This window comes from Ailuropoda melanoleuca, chromosome 13, assembly GCF_002007445.2.
Source record: "Ailuropoda melanoleuca isolate Jingjing chromosome 13, ASM200744v2, whole genome shotgun sequence".
In the NCBI taxonomy this organism is placed as follows: domain Eukaryota; kingdom Metazoa; phylum Chordata; class Mammalia; order Carnivora; family Ursidae; genus Ailuropoda; species Ailuropoda melanoleuca.
The window spans coordinates 5,019,776-5,036,318 of NC_048230.1; the positions used below are offsets into that span (position 1 = coordinate 5,019,776).

Here is a 16,543-nt window from a genome sequence, read left to right on the forward strand (position 1 = left end):
TCTGCCAGGCCCTTCCAGACGGCACGTGCAGAACTCAGCCGAGGAGCACTAGGTACACATGCATGCGGACTGAGCCAAGCCGCTTTCTCAGCTGCTTGCAGATCTCCGAGAACCAGAGATGAAATATGCTGCATTTCCCCCTGAATCTTAGAGATTCCTCCTTCCCTACTACCATAGTGATTGTTAAAGAGGTCGTTTTATTCTTAATATTAAATCTCAGTTCCAGCCCTTATTAGTATTGTCCTTAATCCTCCACCAGGGGGAGCCTGGGTTGCAGGGCAACTGAGTGCGGCAGGATTTAGGACTCGGGGAGAACACAAGGTGGTGGTGGGGGGGTTGCGGAAGAACAACTGTGTCCACAGCAGTGAGCTGACCCAGCTCTAATCACTGCAAGCATGGCTCTGTACCACTGCAGTGTAACACAATTTTATTAGAAATTAGTGTTTGTTTCCATCACCTATGCTGAGCAACAGAAGATTGCAGTTAAGTGACAAAGGAGACCTCCTCTCGTGGCGGAACCTGGGCCATCCTTTAGGCAGACATTGGTCAGATGAGAAATGGAATAAAACCCAATCCTGGTACATGTGGGGAACAGCAGGCTTCCAGTTTTCTCAGAAACCGACAAGGTTTGACCTTCATCCACACTCCTTTGTTTGCTGCTCTGAGTTGAAAAATTCGCACAGCCAAGAGCTGCTTTCTGAATGGGGCTGAGAAACACAAAGAAAATCCCCCCAACCCTTATGCCACAAAGTCTGATTAAAAAAGCTAAGATTACTTCAGTGATTCCAATGTTAGTATTTTTCGTAAGACCAGGGAGGTATTTTTGATCAGTACAGGATTATTGTGCTTTCTCAGGAAGAAAGACGGTCACCACCGAGACAGCTGAGGATCTAATGTCAAAGCAGCAAAGAGGCTGCAGGGCTGGGGAGGTCAAAGGACAGGCATTAAAATACCTCAGTGGGCAGCCGGGGCTTTGAGTATTAGAGGGCCTCAGGAGGGCAAGAGGAAATAGGCCAGTGGCCTCAGGCAGAAGCATTCCAGTCTCTGGGAAAGCCACAAAGCCAAAGGAGCAATCTGGCCAAAGGAATGGATTTGTCTTCATCTTATTGCTCCAGTGAGGGCTGGAGGGGTTTTGCGCTGATGACCAGGGTGCCTCACCTGAAAGTCTACATATTCAGGGCTGTGAGAACCGTAAAATGCCTGTTAGTCACGCTTCCCCTGCCCCATCATGTCATTTCAGGTCCTTGCGGGTGTCTCCGAACCCTGGTCTGGCATTTGGCCCATAGGCTCCATTGTGTCGGCCACCAGCAGGCCACTTAGCTACAGCGACGTCAGGGGACAGAAGCCTGATACCTGTGCTCCTTCCCGAGTGGCTACCGCTCAGCGGCTATGGGGTTTTCTTAGGCTGGCTAAGCAGCTCCCTCCCTGATGGCATTCCTTCGGAAAAGAATTCAGAATAGCAGCCTCCCAAGGGCCAAGCCAAACAGAAGGTAGTGAAAAAAAGCCCCAAGGAGGAACTTGCACCCTTGCCCAAGAGCTGGGGCTTGGCAGCTCCACAGCCACATTACCCGGGCTTTCAAGGGACTTACGCTGCTCCCATCACCCTGTGTCCAGACTCAGTGCTGGGCAGAACCACTATCCCCAGCTGGGACACGAAACCAACAGTATGGAGCGGGCAGGGGAGTTTTGGCCAAGCACATGCTTCCTCTGCACAGGGCTGCTGGGAATGCAGAGCTTGTGTTCACTGTCCTCGGCTCATGGGCATCTGAGTGCAGCGCCCACGGGCTCCACAGCCTTCCCACCGTGGCTCATGCTCCTGCCCCCCGTAACGGCCCTTTGGCTTTCCAGTAAGGAGAGCAAAGCATGTCTTGGCATGGAGGGCAAGAGAATCAAAAAGAACAATCATGTTAGGCCCTAGGAGTCCATTATGTGACCTTAAAATGTCCTTTCTCATAGGCACTACTAGGACCACAGTTCCCAACTTACATGTCCTTCCTTCCTGCATGCTCTCTGGCCTGCTGCGTGGCTGGCCCAGCAAAGCCAAAGCTAATTTATGTTTTGTTTTATTGCCCCTCTAGCCCCTCTCTCAGATCGATTCTACAGGGAAGAGGGGTTAGGGTCAGAAAAAGGTGATGTCGGTCAGGGCAGAATACAAATCTGAATAAAAGTACAAAGTGCTTTAAAGAAACATGCCAAAGGCACCAGGGAAGGCCAAGGGTCTGCCCTAGCCGGGGCCTTGGCAGCCTAGAGGGGTAGCACAAATACCCAGTCCCCTCATTATTAGACTTAACTATTCATTTCCTAGATAATCTTTTAAAAACCAAAATCATGAAGCCTGTGCTTAAACACCTCAGGGAAAAAGGAGCCCCACCTTCTGTAAGAAACTGGGCCTCCACAGCACCAGAACGTGCCCATTCCCCATGGACCTCCCCAGAGGCCTAAAGGTAGCCCTTCAGTGGAGCAAAAGGACACTCAGCAAGGGGGCAAGGGGACTGTTCTCGTGGGAGGTGGGCAGGTCAGTCCACTCACCCCGGGGCAGACGCAGCTCCCTGTCAGGAAGGGTGAGCAAAGGGTCCAGGACTTGGTCGTCTTGAAGTGCTCAGGGAGCAGGGCAAAGGAACGTGGTCCCTCTCCCGCTCAGCCCTCTGCCCTCCTGTCATGCCTCTGGGTGCTGGAGCAGAAACCCAGCCAGCAGCAGCGTGGGGTGGCCAACGGGGCAGGGTTCCACAGGAGGGGAGACAGGGTGTCCTGTGCCCCGACTCCCTGAGGGTCCTGTCAGTCGCGATGGGTAGACTGATGGCCAAGCTGCCGGTCATCGTAAGTGCTATAGCGCTTGACGTGGATACGGCGGACCCGGTCCCGCAGTTCAAAGGTCTCCTCATCTTCACTGGGGGAAGCCTGGCTGCGGTTCCGGCTGGTGGCCTCCAATAGGGAGTTGTCAGGGACGCGGGGGGTCTCATAGAGTAGGACGTTGAGTGTCTCCTCATAGATGCGGGCCTCTGGGAATTCCACCTGGGGTCAGGGGGACAAGAGGACCGAATGAGCTTTCATCACAGAGGCCGCGACGTGGCAGGGCCCTCGCCTCTGTGCTGGCTCTGTAAGTTCCTCAACTCTCCCGAGACGGGTGGCCTTCTGTCCGTGAGGGAGGGAGGTCTCTCTGAAGGCGCCGTGGGGAGCCGTACTCTGTGGACATAAGGTGCGAAGACTAGCACGCGGCCCGGTCCCAGACCGGTGGGCTAGTGTGTGCAGGGGCTGGGGCCTTGGCTTAAATACTGCCCTGCCAGCTACGAGCTGTGGGGCCTCAGTTTCCACCCGTGTAAAATCAGGGCTAAGATCTGCGTCAGACAGTTGCTGAAGATCACATGAAGGACAGAAAGGCACCTGGGTTCTAGCCTATTGGGCTTCTAGTCCCTCACCTGTCAACCGGGAAGAATGCTCCAGCCCTGCCTGTCTCAAAGGTGTGGTGTGAGGAGTCACGAAGCTCGTGAAAGAGAAGACACAGGAAGGTGACAGGTGGTGTTGCCACAGAGACCTGTTCCTGACTCCTGACTCCACTTATAGACGCACACGGGAGTCCCCACCCCCATAACGACAGGAGGAAGCGGGGCCACCTCCTGTAAGCTGTCCTCCCCCTCCCCTCAGACCGCGCAGCTGGAGGCCGCTCAGGGCCCGGGGGCCGAGCAGGTGCCCCATACCCTGGCTTCTCCGAGCCCCTCACACACACGACTCCGAGTGGGCCGCCCTCCTGGCCCAGCAGAGGCCTCTGCCGCCTCCGCTGCACTCACGGGGGCAGCTCCTCTCTGGGGGGACACCACTGCTTCGGCCCGGGAGAACGGGCTCTGCCGAGTCTGCGCTCACTGTCACCTGTCAGACCCCTCACATGCTCCTGGCGCCGCGCTGCTCCTGCGGACGCTGAGCTGCTGACCAGGAACCCCGACCAGCAGCGGCCCGAGAGGCGATCAGACCCTGCTCTGCGGCTCCCAGGAAGTGCCGCATCTCCCTAACCGCTCCACTACCTGTGCGCTATCGTGCCCATGTTTGCAGGTGAGGAAACTGAGGCCCCGCTGGTTTAAATGGCTTGTACGCGGCCAGCAAACCGGTCCATGGTAGAACCAGAGTTCAGACCTGAATTGGGCCAACTCCAAAGACCCGGTCCTTCCCACCGCACCACGCTGTCTCTTGCTGGTCCACAGCCCCCGCCCCTCAGTGGACCAGAACCGAGCATTCCCAAGCCACTCCCTGGACTCCTCCAACTGGCTCGTCCTTGCCCGGCACCATCACGGGAGTCTGCGGAAGACGGTAAGCCAAGTGCCCTCTGGCTCCCTGAGGCGGCCGCCCCCCGCGCAGAGGGAAGCCCCGCACCTTGGTCTGCTTCTTCTCCGTGGCGTACACGATGGAGGTGCAGCACACCTCGGCCAGCTTGCGGCCCTGGCCGTAGAAGGACCAGCAGCAGATCTCGTCGCCGATGACGTCCTTGATGAAGAGCACGCGGCCGTTGAAGCGCAGGGAGAGCTTGTCAAACAGCTCTATGTTTTTCAGCAGGTGGTCGTCCGAGTTGCTGAAAAACCCATGAAGGCCAGTGGGCCTGGGAGTGAGCTCCCAGCACGAGAGGGTGCTGGCTGGGCGCGTCCCCCTCCCCTCGCTGTCACGCAGAACTGAGGAAAAGTCAACATGCTGGAGGGGACCGCAGGGAAAAGGGTCACAGGGCACCCTCGGGGTCTGCGGGCCCGTGAGGAGGAGGGGAGTCTGTCTGAAGTGAGAGCAGAGAGAACTGAGGGAGGGCGGTCTCCTCTCATAGGGCCCCGAAGGAAGGAGGCTCGCTGACATCGTGGCAGGAGGACCCGTTTCCTTGCTGTAGGGGGGATGCTGGCAGCACGTCTGTCCACAGGGACTCCCTGAACCTGTGGCCTTCCGCGTCTACCTAACTGCGGCCGGCCAAGGGGCGCTGGGCGAGGGAGAATCCGGCCCGGCTGTGAAGCACAGAGGCCGGCTTAGGGGGAGTCCCAGCCATGGGGCCCCAGGGTCCGTCCGCCACCTCGTAAGCTAATGCTGGGAAAACACCTGGCGCGCCGCCCGACAGGACCCGTTGGGGGGGTTCCGGTTCGTTCTCTCTATCTCAGCCAGGGCCCTGCACCAAGTTCCAAATGCCTCTGCCCTCATTTCCCTTCTCATTCTGTCCTTCCTGCCTGAGACCCAGATGCTTGCCAACATAGCCAGGAGTGCGGGTGGCTTCTCTTGGGTCTGCTGCCCCGTGGCCGGCTGCCTAGTCCTTCTGGCTACTTCTGCCACCCTTCCCCACGCCCTGGCCCCCCAACCCCGCACCCCCAGATGCCACCCTACCTGGTATAGGAGTATTTGTTGTTGCTTCTATTATATAGCAGCTTCACCACCGGCTGGGAGGGAGGAGAGCATGAGGGCCAGGCCAGGGGCCCAGCCTCCCCCGCCCGCTGCCCTCAGGGGTCTCAGTACCTTGGTGGAGGATTCGATGAGCCTCTCTTCCTCTTTCAGGGAGGTGATAATGGGGATGCTGCACACAGGCTGGTAGGAGTCCTTCTTGTCCTGGGCGACACACACGACCAAGAATCTTTTTTGAGATCTGCTACTTGCCAGGCTAAGCCAGGCTTTCCCCGGGAGCCATCAGAGCCCCTCTGCCAAGGCCACCCTCTGCTTGTGGAGGGGGGATCTGGCAACAGAAACTGCCAGCTGGCAAGCAGAACCCCATTCCCAGAAAACCTAAAATCCAGATATCAAGGTGTAGAAGCTGGAAGCTGGGCCTTAGTCCTACTGCCCGAGTCCGTCACCTTACAAAACGACTGGCTGCCAGCATCCTCGGCCTGGGCAGCACCCGGTGTATCTAACGAGGTTCGGACTCACCAACCATACCGGTCATGCGACCTTCCAGGAACTGGACCTTGACACCCCCGAAGGGAGGGCCCAACTCCCAGCCTCTTGGACCTGAGCGCGCTTCAGCTCCATACCTGCAGAGCAGTCCGGCACGCGCTCACCAGCCCCTGAATGAGGTAATACTTGGCTTCGGCCATCAGTTCCTCGATTTCTTGCCGGTTCTGCGGGAGGATGATGGTGTCATCTCGGAGGTAATTCAAAATGGTGCCGAAGTGCTTTCCACATCGGTCTATGAGGATCCAGCCTAGGGATTCAGACAGGCCCAGACAGTTACTCTTTGCCTCCAGGTAGCAAGCAGCGGGCAAAGGCCACCTGACGAGCCTGGTGGCAGCCTGCAGCAGGGGATAACAGAAGTGGGAACGCCACCTCCAGCTCTTAGGTCTGCGGCTGTTCTTTTCCACAAAGGATGGCCACAAAGGATGGCCTGGACGGCGGGGAACAGAGGCCTTCCAGGCTCTGTGGCAGCCCACAGAGGTCTAAGCTCAGGAGCGCTCAGGCCACTGCCTGGCAACACAGAAACCACCAGGCCCTGCCTGCCTTCTGTGCACTGCCCGGTCACTACAGTGATGGTTCTCAGGACAATCTAGTCCTTTGTGAATGTTTAAAAAGTACGGATCTTCGCCTTGGAAAATGCGTACGTGCACACCCTTCTGCATACAACCTCAAAGAATTCTGAAGCTCTACCGAGGACTCCAGGTGAAGGGGTCCTGTACCGGGGAACGGGAAGAGTGAATCTAGGGTCTAGGTCTGCCAGGCTTGAGCCCTGCCCCGGAGTCTCTTCCTTCCCTCCTCAGCCGGCCCAACGAGCCCCGATGCCTCACCTTCTTTGTCGGTCAGCACCTCCATGCGCCCGCTGAACATGGCCTTGAGCATAGTGTCGTGCCGGGTTAGTGCCCGCACGGTGGTGTAGTACAGGGACCCCCCCACATTGAGCTGGACGTATTTGTTGCCCAGGCCTCCTCCCTTGAAGCCGCTCAGCTTGGGTTTAGCCCCCAAGGCTGGGCACAGACAGGTATCCCCTGACATCTCCCGCTGCAGATAGATCACCACGCGGCAGGAGGTCGGCTTGGAAGGCTCCGCCGTGGTGGAAAGATCACGAGCGAGTGGCCAGCGGAGGCCAGAGCCTCATACTCTCAGCACTGTGAGCAGAAGATGGGAGAGAAGACAGGAGTTAGCAGAGGAGAGCCCTCAGCTGAGTGGGAACAGGAGGGGACCGTGTGGTCATTCTCCCCTTGACAAGCCAAGACTCCCTGGCAGAGGCTAAGGCCCAAGGCAACAGCAAAAGACATTCCTGCTCTTCTTTATGGAACCAGGAACCAGCACAGTCTCCCAGAGCCTGCCCATCATCTCGCCAGCCTCCCTGAGCCTCGGCTCAGCTCTCGGCAGCAAGGAGGACAAGCAAACCCTGGGGGTTAGTCTGAGATGGCTTGAGGAGCAGACAGGGCAGCAGAAGTCTTTACCCTGGGGAACCACAGTCCAATTCCAGTTCTTTGCTTCTCAACGTTCCCAGGACCCAAGACTTCCCACCAAACCTACTGGGCATCCTGCCAGCGCAGGAGATTCCCAGGAGCCAGAGGGACAGGATGCACTTCCTTTCTAAAGAGTCCAGGGTCAGAAGCAGCCTGTGCCAGTGCTGATTTTGAGCACCACCCGCAGTCTGGCTTCAGGAAGGAAAGTAAAAGCAGCTTCAGGAGAGCATGGAATGAGCCAGGCTGGAGGGCGCCAGCCAGTGTTCCTGGCAGAGGTCACCCTGGCCCCAGTGGAGTTTCCTGACCTTCCTCTTTTTTGGTCCCAGCCCTGTCCCAAGTTCCTGAAATTGTCACCATTTTCCAGGGCAGAACAACTACAGGATGGCTATTTTTACTTCTTTTTCCTGAGAGGAGGCCCAGCCCTATCTCTTCCTTTCTTCCCTACTCACAAGACTGGGGAGAAAGGGCTTGAAAAGACCAGACGATAACTCTAAAAACAACTATGAAGTGATCTGGAAACTAAAACACTGACAGGCATTCATGGGAGGGAGGAGCGAGGGAAGCAAAGGAGGGCAAAGCCAGGTCACCCCTCGTGAGCTAGATTCTCTATTATATGTCTTAGTATTCTAAGGAATCACTAAAATGCATTCACTGAGGAAAAAAAAAGCAAACATTCACTGCACGTTTACCATGTTCTAGGTACTGGTCTAGGCAACTTCATATAGACATTACTTCATTTAATTCATTCAGCGAGAAAACAAGACTGAGTGCCTACTCTGTTAAGCGGTAGGGACAAAGCGATGGAAAGATACGGACCTTGCCTTCAAGGAGTACGAAGAAGAATCATAATGTTAACAAGAATACAAATACTAACAGTTAGTATTTATTGTGCTGGGCACTGAGGATAGAGAAGAGTATAAGTCATGGCCTCACAGAGATTACATTTTAGGGGAAGGTTACAGAAAATAAGCAAGAAAATGAATAAATAAGCAAGCAGTTCCAGTAAGAAATGCACTAAATAAGCTAGTGATGAGAGTGACTAGGGAGAAGTCCTAAGGTGGATAGGGGCCGGGGAAAGCCTGTTTGGGAAGGTGACATTCCCGCTGAAGTCTGAAAGAGCTTTCCAGACAGACAGAAGAGTAAGTGCAAAGTTTCTCAGTTAGATACAAGTTTTAGGAACAGAAATAAGGCCAAGATGTTTAGTGCGTAGAAAGAAGGGAGAAGTTGGCTTGATGTAAAGTCAGGTAATGCGGGGGCCGGTTCATATTAAAGAGTTTGCATTTTATACTAATTGTGACGGCCATCGATTGGATGGTTTTAAGCAGGGGAGCAACAGGGTCTGAGTTATTCACATTTTGCAAAGATCTCTGGCTGCCGGGTAGAGAACGGATCGTAAGGGTGCATGAGAGCAAGGGAAGACCAGAAGAAGTGGCAGTCGAGGCAAGTGATGAAGCCCTGGAAGACACTGCTGGTAATGGAGACAGAAAAAAGGTGACACTGCCTCGTAGTGCTCACGACACGCAAAAGTTTAAGGTTGCACGTCACCTTCTGTACGTGCGATCCAGAAGCGGTGGACCGGCTTCCCCCAGGTTACTGCTCTGCTATCCAAAACAGTGCGTAGCACAATGCCACGCACAACTGCAAGTATTTAATATAGTCAGTTTGTTAGACCAAAACTGTATCTGAAAAGATTTCCATAGGTCCCTAGGAAGAATGTCCAAGGAAGGACCAGAGCGGGTGCTTTTTGAAGGAATTTCTTTGGTGGCTTGTCCAGGAGACTCTCATTTGCCTCAAGGATGGAGTATGGATGAGATGAACCCTCACCAGCAGATTGATTGCCCAATCCCTAAGCAACACATGAACAGTATGAAATCACCTCACCTTCCTCCGCCCACCGCAAAGGAATAAGTCCACCCCTTAACAGGCTTTAGCAAGTTCCCAATGTATTTTGGGTCTAGCCCCGATTTCCCCAGGATCAAAGAAAGCACACATATGTTCTGCCAAAGTAAAGGAACTCAAAGGCTAGGTGGTGGCCAACAGAGCCCACAAAGCAATTGCTTTGAGCCCCTGGATGACGTCAGCTCAGATGCCGCCCGCTCAGATTCCTCCCAGACCAATGGGCTTCAGGAATCTTGTGCAGGTGACGCCCCAGAAAGTAATTCCAGTGAGAATGAAGTTTCCACTGATAGCCTCACTGCTGTTTCTTCCGGACTTTGTGTACGGATATTTGGGGATGCCTGGGGCTGAGGGCGTATCCGAGTCTCCCTCAGCGAGGCTAATGGGCACCTAAGCCGAATAAAGGGCAGGACAACAACCACGGCCATGGAAGAAGGTGGGGTCCTAAAGGAAGAAGGACCCAGAAATCCAAAACACTCGGTGGTGGCGGGCGGGTAACCGATCTTGGGTAGAGGGGGCGGATCTAGCAGAAATCCTAGGTGTAAATCTTAAACTTCGCCCAAAGAGTCTGGAAAGATTTAGCGAGACCCAACCTCTGTGGTGAGTGTTCCCCGGCCCGCACCCCTCCTCACCACCGAGAAACAGAGCGATTCTGACACCCATCCCAGGGGAGGATTTGAGCTCTCCATCTCCCCCTACGTTGTCCCACGCCTTTTCCCCAGGACTGGGTGGGGCTCTCTGCTCCAGCCCGGGGCCCGTCCAGCCTGTCCCCCAGGGCATCCGCTCCCCGGCTCTCACCGTCCCCGGGGGGCGCTTCTCCTCTCAGCTGGGTTGCAAGCCGACCCCGTGCCGCCCTGGGCTGTGGCCGCCTGCCCGCCAGCAATCCCGGGCCGTGAGCTCACATCCTCCGCCCGCGGACTCCGCCCTGAGCTGCGGCCCAACCCCGCCGACCCCGCAGCCTGGGACTCTAAAGCGGACCTGGCCCAGCACCCAATCACGGGGGAGGGAGGGGCCCCTGAGAGGATTCGGCGGTGAGCGCTCAGCTACTTCCGGCAGCTTTTGCGGCGCAAAGGCCTCTGGGTCTTGTAGGCAGCCGTCCCTCCTCTCCGGACTGTTTCCCAGCAGGCTCTGCGGGTCGGGAGGGGTAAGTACTTCCGCAGTCAGGTAATGACGTTACTGGTAAACAGGTCCTGTAGCCGTGGCAGCGGCTGAGGCCGGCGGGCGAGGCACCGGCTGCCGCTAACCGGGGAGGGAAGCGGCCTGCCGGAATCACCCGGGCGGCAGTGCGCCGCCGCTACGGGGTTGGCAGGTAGGCAGCGACTCCGGGTCGGAGGACGCGGGCGGACTCGGGGCGAGTGAACCTGACAGGCCGAAAGAAACGGGGGTTCCGCGCGATTCTTTGCGAGCGGCGTGACACCCAGCTCGGGTCCGGAGCTTTACGCGTTGATGCTCGCAACGGTCTTGTGAGGGAACGGCGGCTCCTTTAAGTTCAAGGCGTTTACATAGTGTGGACAGCCAGTTCCATCACCGAGGTCTTCCTAAATGTGTGCCCGGTGCCCCTTCCCCTTACGCCGCGGATGGCGCCTGCTCGCGGGCCGGGGAGTGGATCCGGGGGAGCCGGGGGGTGGAGAGAGTGTCGCCGCCGTCATCTTCAGGGAGCTCAGTGCGGTTCTTGTGCCCGGTGCTCCTCAGATGCTCAGACACGCACGTGTGGTGGGAGTTGGAAGGGAATCTGAGAGTGGGCTGGGAACCCTCTCCCTGCCCTCCTTCTCTGGCCCTGTCTCATTCACCTCTGCCCCCCGAACATACAGTTGGCGCTCAAGCCAGAAACATGGGGATCTTGCCTGCCTCTCCTTCCCTCATCCCCAAACTCCTGCAATCAGTCACTCCGTTACCAGATGCCATCAACTTATGTAACATCGCAAATTGGAACACTTTTCTTCAGCCCCAAGCCTTGGTTACTGTAATAGCCTTCTCTGTTTCCAGTCATTTGTTCCACAAACATTTACTGAGTGCAGGCGCTCAGTATGTGCAGGAGCCCTGCTAGATGCTAGGGTTACCGTGATGAACAAGGTAGGTGTAGCCCCACTTTCTTGTTCCCTCCAGTTCATTCTCCATCCTGGGTCAGAGTGATCGTTCCAAAAGGCAGGTATGACTGTGCCTCTCGGCTGAGAATCTGCTGGCTGCCCACTACCCTCGTGATAAAATCCGAGCTCATGAGTGCGGCTTTCAGAGCCCTCCATGAGCCAGCCCTGGCCTCCCCACCTAGACTTATCCTGTTCCACACTCCCCCTTGTTCACTGGGTTTTTACCACGCTAGCCTTTCAGTTCTTGGAATGCATTACATTTCTTTTAGCATCCGGATCTTCACACATGCTTTTCCTTCTGCCTGGAATGCCTCCTCCCTGCTTCACTTGGCAAACTTTTGGATATTCCTTAGGTCTCTCAGCTTGAGTGTCATGTTTTCAGAAGCTTTTGGTGAGAGCCCCCCCCCCATATGAATTACGTCCTCTTGCTCCAGCTTCATACAGGACCATGTGCTTTTCCTCATACTGCCCCCACAATTTGTGATTATTTGTTTACTGTCTGTCCAGAGATGAGAAATGTTTCTGAATAAGTGCGTCCTCTTGGGGTGGAAGTGGAAGCAGGTATCTGCTCCCTCAGGTTGCTGGAAGCTTCCTAGAGCAGCTGGTCCGACTAATCATCTGAGAGGTGTTAAATGCTCGGTTTATATGTGTAAATGTAACAGAACAGCAGGAAGACAGATCTTTTAAAAAAAACTCCATTAAAAGGAAGCTTGGGTTGATTAAAATGTTTCAAAAAGAAGAGGCTAGCCTAGTTCCTTCGGTAGGCCAAAGGCTCGGGCTGCAGTCGTACGCAGACAGCCTACAAGACATGCATTAGTTGGCCCACAGTGTTGGATGTGGTTTCTCCTTTAAAATTTTGAATTCAGTACTTTCCTTTAAAAATCACATTCATCTCTAAATCTGGATTTTTGGCTGTCTTGAAAATCAGTTCTGGCAGCCAGGGACTTAATTCTTTTTTAACCATTGCTTCCCCTATGGTATACCTGCTGTGGGAAGTTACTCCCATAATCACCCCATTTGGGACAGAACTTCTTTAAGGAAGCCGGAAGGGAAACAGCTGGGGGGACGTGGGAGCAGAGGAGAGGGCTGGCGCAGGGCCAGCTGGTGGCAGCCTTTGGAACCTCTGGGGTTTACGAATTGGTATGGCAGCCAATGGCTAGACCTAGGTAACGTTGCCTCCCTGTATGGACAGAGTGTGTGCTTTTTAATTTGTGTGTGTGTGTGTGTGTGTGTGTGTTTGCCAGAACAAGGGTGAGTTTTAGTGTTTCCTTCCCAGAATTGAGGCATCCTTTGGGCCAGGAACACAGGGTGGCCCGGGAAGGGAAAAGATCTCTCTGCTGATTCTCTTGCCTATGGAAAGAAACCCTAACTCCTTAGTTGGGCACGCAGGGTCTTCCTGATCTGGCCCCAGCCGACCTTTGCAGCCCCATCCTCGGTCCTTTCATCTTCTGGCCGTTTCAGTGACTTCACACTTCTGTCCGTGCTGTTTTCTCCGCTTGGAAAGCCTTTCATCCTCATCAGCGTCATTCCTTTTTGTGTTTCCTGCTAGAAAGAGACGGAACCAACTTTGGTCCTAGTTCAGGCCAGCATGCCTGTGGCTTACATTGTGGGTGATGTCCTTACTCCTGGCTTATTTTTTAACTCTCATTTTTAAGTCATGCAGATTTCCTCTTTTCCCTGCTTTTGGTGTTATGCTAGGACTGTACTGGAAAAGCTTTTTCACGTCCTTTTGGGTACATAATTGGGGATAAATATGCTTATGGCTTCTCACAGTTTAGTTCAAATGTGACTCCCTCACCCTGTTAACTACTCTGTTCTCCTGCAACACTTGAGTGATATTTCTGTAAAAGCACTTAACACAGTATACTCTCTCAGTTTCCATGTCTGTCTTCCTCCAGCCAAACTCTGTGCTCCTCCAGGGCGGGCACCATGTCGCACATCTTTGTACCCCAGCATCTAGCGGTGTTGGCATGTAGTAGGCACTCAAGAAATGTGTGTTGAATGAACGATGCCTGTGACAAGCAACTGGACTTTATTCTTTCCTGACCCTTGCTCCTATGACACACTTCCTCCTGGCTGCCACTAGCACCCCTTCAGAGCAGAGCTTCTCTTCTCTAGGGAAGCCGGAAGGGAAACAGGTGAGGCTCAGAGAGGTGGAGGCAGAGGGAAGGGGAGCCTTTGGAGGAACGTCTGGGGTTTGGCACTGGTGCCTGGGGGCAGGAGTGGGGCTGGGCTGGAAGCAGGCATTTCCTTGGGTGGCTGGGACGTAATTGGGGACTGAGGCTGCTTTCTTCACAGCTATGGCCAAGGACATCCTGGGTGAAGCAGGGCTGCACTTTGACGAGCTGAACAAGCTGCGCGTGTTGGACCCTGAAGTTACCCAGCAGACCATAGAGCTCAAGGAAGAGTGCAAGGACTTTGTGGACAGTGAGTGTCATTTGGGGAGATGTGGTGCCACTGGGCTTTGAGCTGTTCCAGCTGTGCCCCGCCCCCCCCCCCCCCCCCCCCCCCCCCCCCCCCCCCCCCCCCCCCCCCCCCCCCGCAGCTGTCGTCCTGGCCAGAACGGGGCCACTGGCTCCCTGGAAGTTGTGTCTGGCCTTTATGAATTCCCACGTACCAACCACCTCGTCTGCCTGCTCTCTGATGCTTGTGTGTAGTCAAACACAGAGCACCAATCAAGGCAGATGGTGGAATGGAGAGAGGATATCCCATCTTTGATTTTTTTGCTCTCAGAAACCTTGAACTTCACGGGGCAGCGCTATGGCTTGAGGGTGGGGAAGAGTTATGTACTCATGATTTGATTTCTTCAAAGTTCAGCAGACTCAACGAGGTCATTTTTTAGCTAGCCACAGACACCTCCTGTCCCAGCAGGCAAGCCCGCCCAGTGGCACTGCGTACAGAGCAGCTCTGGCTACAGCAGGGACTTCTGAGCCTTCTGGGTACTCCATGTGTCTGTAGAGGGCTTGACTGGTCAAAGGCAGCATGGGCTCCCTTGCCAGTCTTCTCACTGCATGCTGTCCTTCCTCCCTGGGTCCTAGTTCAGTCCTCAGTAGAATGAGGTCCCACCACACCCAGGAACATTGGAAAAGTTGAATGGGAGATGAGGCACTTAAATGCTTTGAGCTTTTTATTAGCTCTGGTCACAGTTGGCAAACCCCTACCCCCCTAACCACCATTAACTGAAATCTAGTTCCTTATGGGCTAGTCAAGAGGCTCTGTTCATGTCCTGAGTCAGTCCTTCCATGAGCATGGCCCTTTGTGCCTCCTGTCACTCCCGGGAAAGCAGGATACAGTGTGCGCAGAGGATGGGCCCATCAGGAGCCTCATACCTAAGGTTAATAGTTACTGGCTGGCTCATTTGGGACTCAAGGTCCGAGTATGCCTCGGTCCGGCTCTGGGCACCTGGCCACCTTTCTCTTGGTTTAGACCAAGGGTGGAAGACTTTAGGTCAGCAGGCACCAAATTGTTTTGACACAAATTAGAAGGGGCAGTTAGCCCTGCCCTCTTGCCACAAGGGAACACTGAGGGAGAGGTGATGCTGAGAAAATAAAACATTTTTTTTTTCTGTTCTTTCCCTAAAAGAAATTGGCCAGTTTCAGAAAATAGTTGGTGGTTTAATTGAGCTTGTTGACCAACTTGCAAAAGAAGCAGAAAATGAGAAGATGAAGGTAAGATCAGCATGTCTTCTAAATCTTGGCCTGGGACATGGTTCTCTTGCTTTTCCTCTGCCATCTTGACTTTTTCTTGGGGAGGGAGGTGTGGGATTTTATTTATCTAAAACAGGATTTTAGTAACAAGTGCGGTTAACCTCCTTTTGAATTCTTATATCCGAGTACACTTTGTCATTCCTTCCTTGAATCTTCATCTCACCGAGATAGTGGCTTTACGCTCATTTTATAAGTGAAGCAGTGCAGGCATGCAGGGTGCCCATGACTTGGCAAAGGCCCCAGGGCTAAGTGGCACACCACGTGGGCACCGGCCACCTGTGTGCCAGACTCAGGGATACGCAGCCCTGCCCGAGCTGCAGTCTGGGTCTCATCAGGCAGTTATTCCTCCTCCTTATTCCTGAGGCTCTGGGGCTCGACTGTCTTGCCTGGTGGGCACAGAGATAGCCCCCAAGTGGCCCTTCCTTGGCTGAGGACTGAATGCTGAAGACGGTTTTAACGAAGCCATGACCTTCTTTAGTGATACTGTTTTTCTAGGCCATTGGTGCTCGGAACTTGCTCAAATCTATAGCAAAACAGAGAGAAGCCCAGCAGCAGCAACTCCAAGCACTAATAGCAGAAAAGAAAATGCAGCTTGAAAGGTAAGTTATGATGTAAAGCAAGTTCTTTACTCAACTGCAATTCTATTTTTCCTTCTTGAATGGTCACTTACCCTCCTTCTTCTTCATTGTTCTCCCAGGAATAGTGTCTCACTTGTCATCCTGCTGTGAAGATTTAAAAAATAAAATTGCATTTAACGAGAAAATTTCTTAATACAAAACCATATCTAACATTGAGAGCTTGAAAGCTCAGGTAGCAAGTGTCCAGTGTTCGCTGGTTCTTCTAAAGGAGAACACCTCTCAGGGCTGGAGGCTTCTCATGGGCGGCCGTAGGTTGGGCTTTGCCTCTTTGTTCTTTCTTACCCCAACTTCTTCATTGTGAACTCACACCATTTCTTGGCATCATTTAAATCCTTTATATTCTTCTCTAGAAGAATTAAATCCATGGTTTATTTCATCCATTTTTAGGGCTTCTAACAATTTTGTTTTTCAGGTATCGGGTCGAATACGAAGCTTTGTGTAAAGTAGAAGCAGAACAAAATGAATTTATTGACCAATTTATTTTTCAGAAATGAACTGAAAATGTCATTTTATAGAAGGGCAAAAAACCAAACCAAACCCAGAAAAACCTCTGTACCATTCCAGTGACTTGACTAATGACCCACGTATGTCCTGAGAGACGGTGTGTAAGGAACACAGCGTCTCTGAAGGCAGTCAACAATCTGGGGAGCTTGTTGCACGTGGCCGTGCGCAGTGGCTGGTGAACACCCGTGGCCACGGTGCTCCAGGCTCTCACCTCTTGGCATTCTTAGCCTGACTTGAGCCATCTGTAAACGCTGATTTTTTTTTTTTTTAATTCACAAAGCTTTGGAGAGGACGAGCAATAAATTATTGTTTTCAAATGGCTTGATCTACCTCTTTTC

The 16,543-nt window shown here is 53.8% G+C and overlaps 2 protein-coding genes across 2 annotated transcripts; one reads left to right on the plus strand and one right to left on the minus strand.

Annotated features, from left to right (window-relative positions):
• Positions 1-381: 381 nt before the first annotated feature.
• Positions 382-10,258, minus strand: TNFAIP1 (TNF alpha induced protein 1). Its single transcript, XM_002912334.4, has 7 exons — positions 10,068-10,258; positions 6,726-7,043; positions 5,979-6,148; positions 5,470-5,559; positions 5,341-5,393; positions 4,363-4,558; positions 382-3,012 (listed from the first exon to the last, which is right to left on the minus strand). The coding sequence occupies exons 2-7, from the start codon at positions 6,928-6,930 to the stop codon at positions 2,776-2,778; spliced, it is 951 nt and encodes a 316-aa protein (XP_002912380.2). The 5' UTR covers positions 6,931-7,043; positions 10,068-10,258; the 3' UTR covers positions 382-2,775.
• Positions 10,259-10,420: 162 nt separating this feature from the next.
• IFT20 (intraflagellar transport 20) lies at positions 10,421-16,525 on the plus strand. The gene is given in 7 exon segments (XM_034640115.1): positions 10,421-10,578; positions 13,255-13,461; positions 13,464-13,494; positions 13,655-13,783; positions 14,939-15,024; positions 15,559-15,662; positions 16,114-16,525. Coding segments are annotated over 6 exon segments (480 nt in total). The 5' UTR covers positions 10,421-10,578; positions 13,255-13,413; the 3' UTR covers positions 16,196-16,525.
• Positions 16,526-16,543: the final 18 nt, after the last annotated feature.

Bases quoted from the DNA above. Each gene is read 5' to 3' on its own strand.
- TNFAIP1 (XM_002912334.4), bottom strand. From the start codon at position 6,930: ATGTCAGGGGATACCTGTCTGTGCCCAGCCTTGGGGGCTAAACCCAAG. The intron at 5,560-5,978 runs GTATGGAGCTGA...TGTGTCGCCCAG, and splicing joins CGTGCCGGACTGCTCTGCAG to GACAAGAAGGACTCCTACCA. The intron at 5,394-5,469 runs GTACTGAGACCC...CCTCCCTCCCAG, and splicing joins TCATCGAATCCTCCACCAAG to CCGGTGGTGAAGCTGCTATA.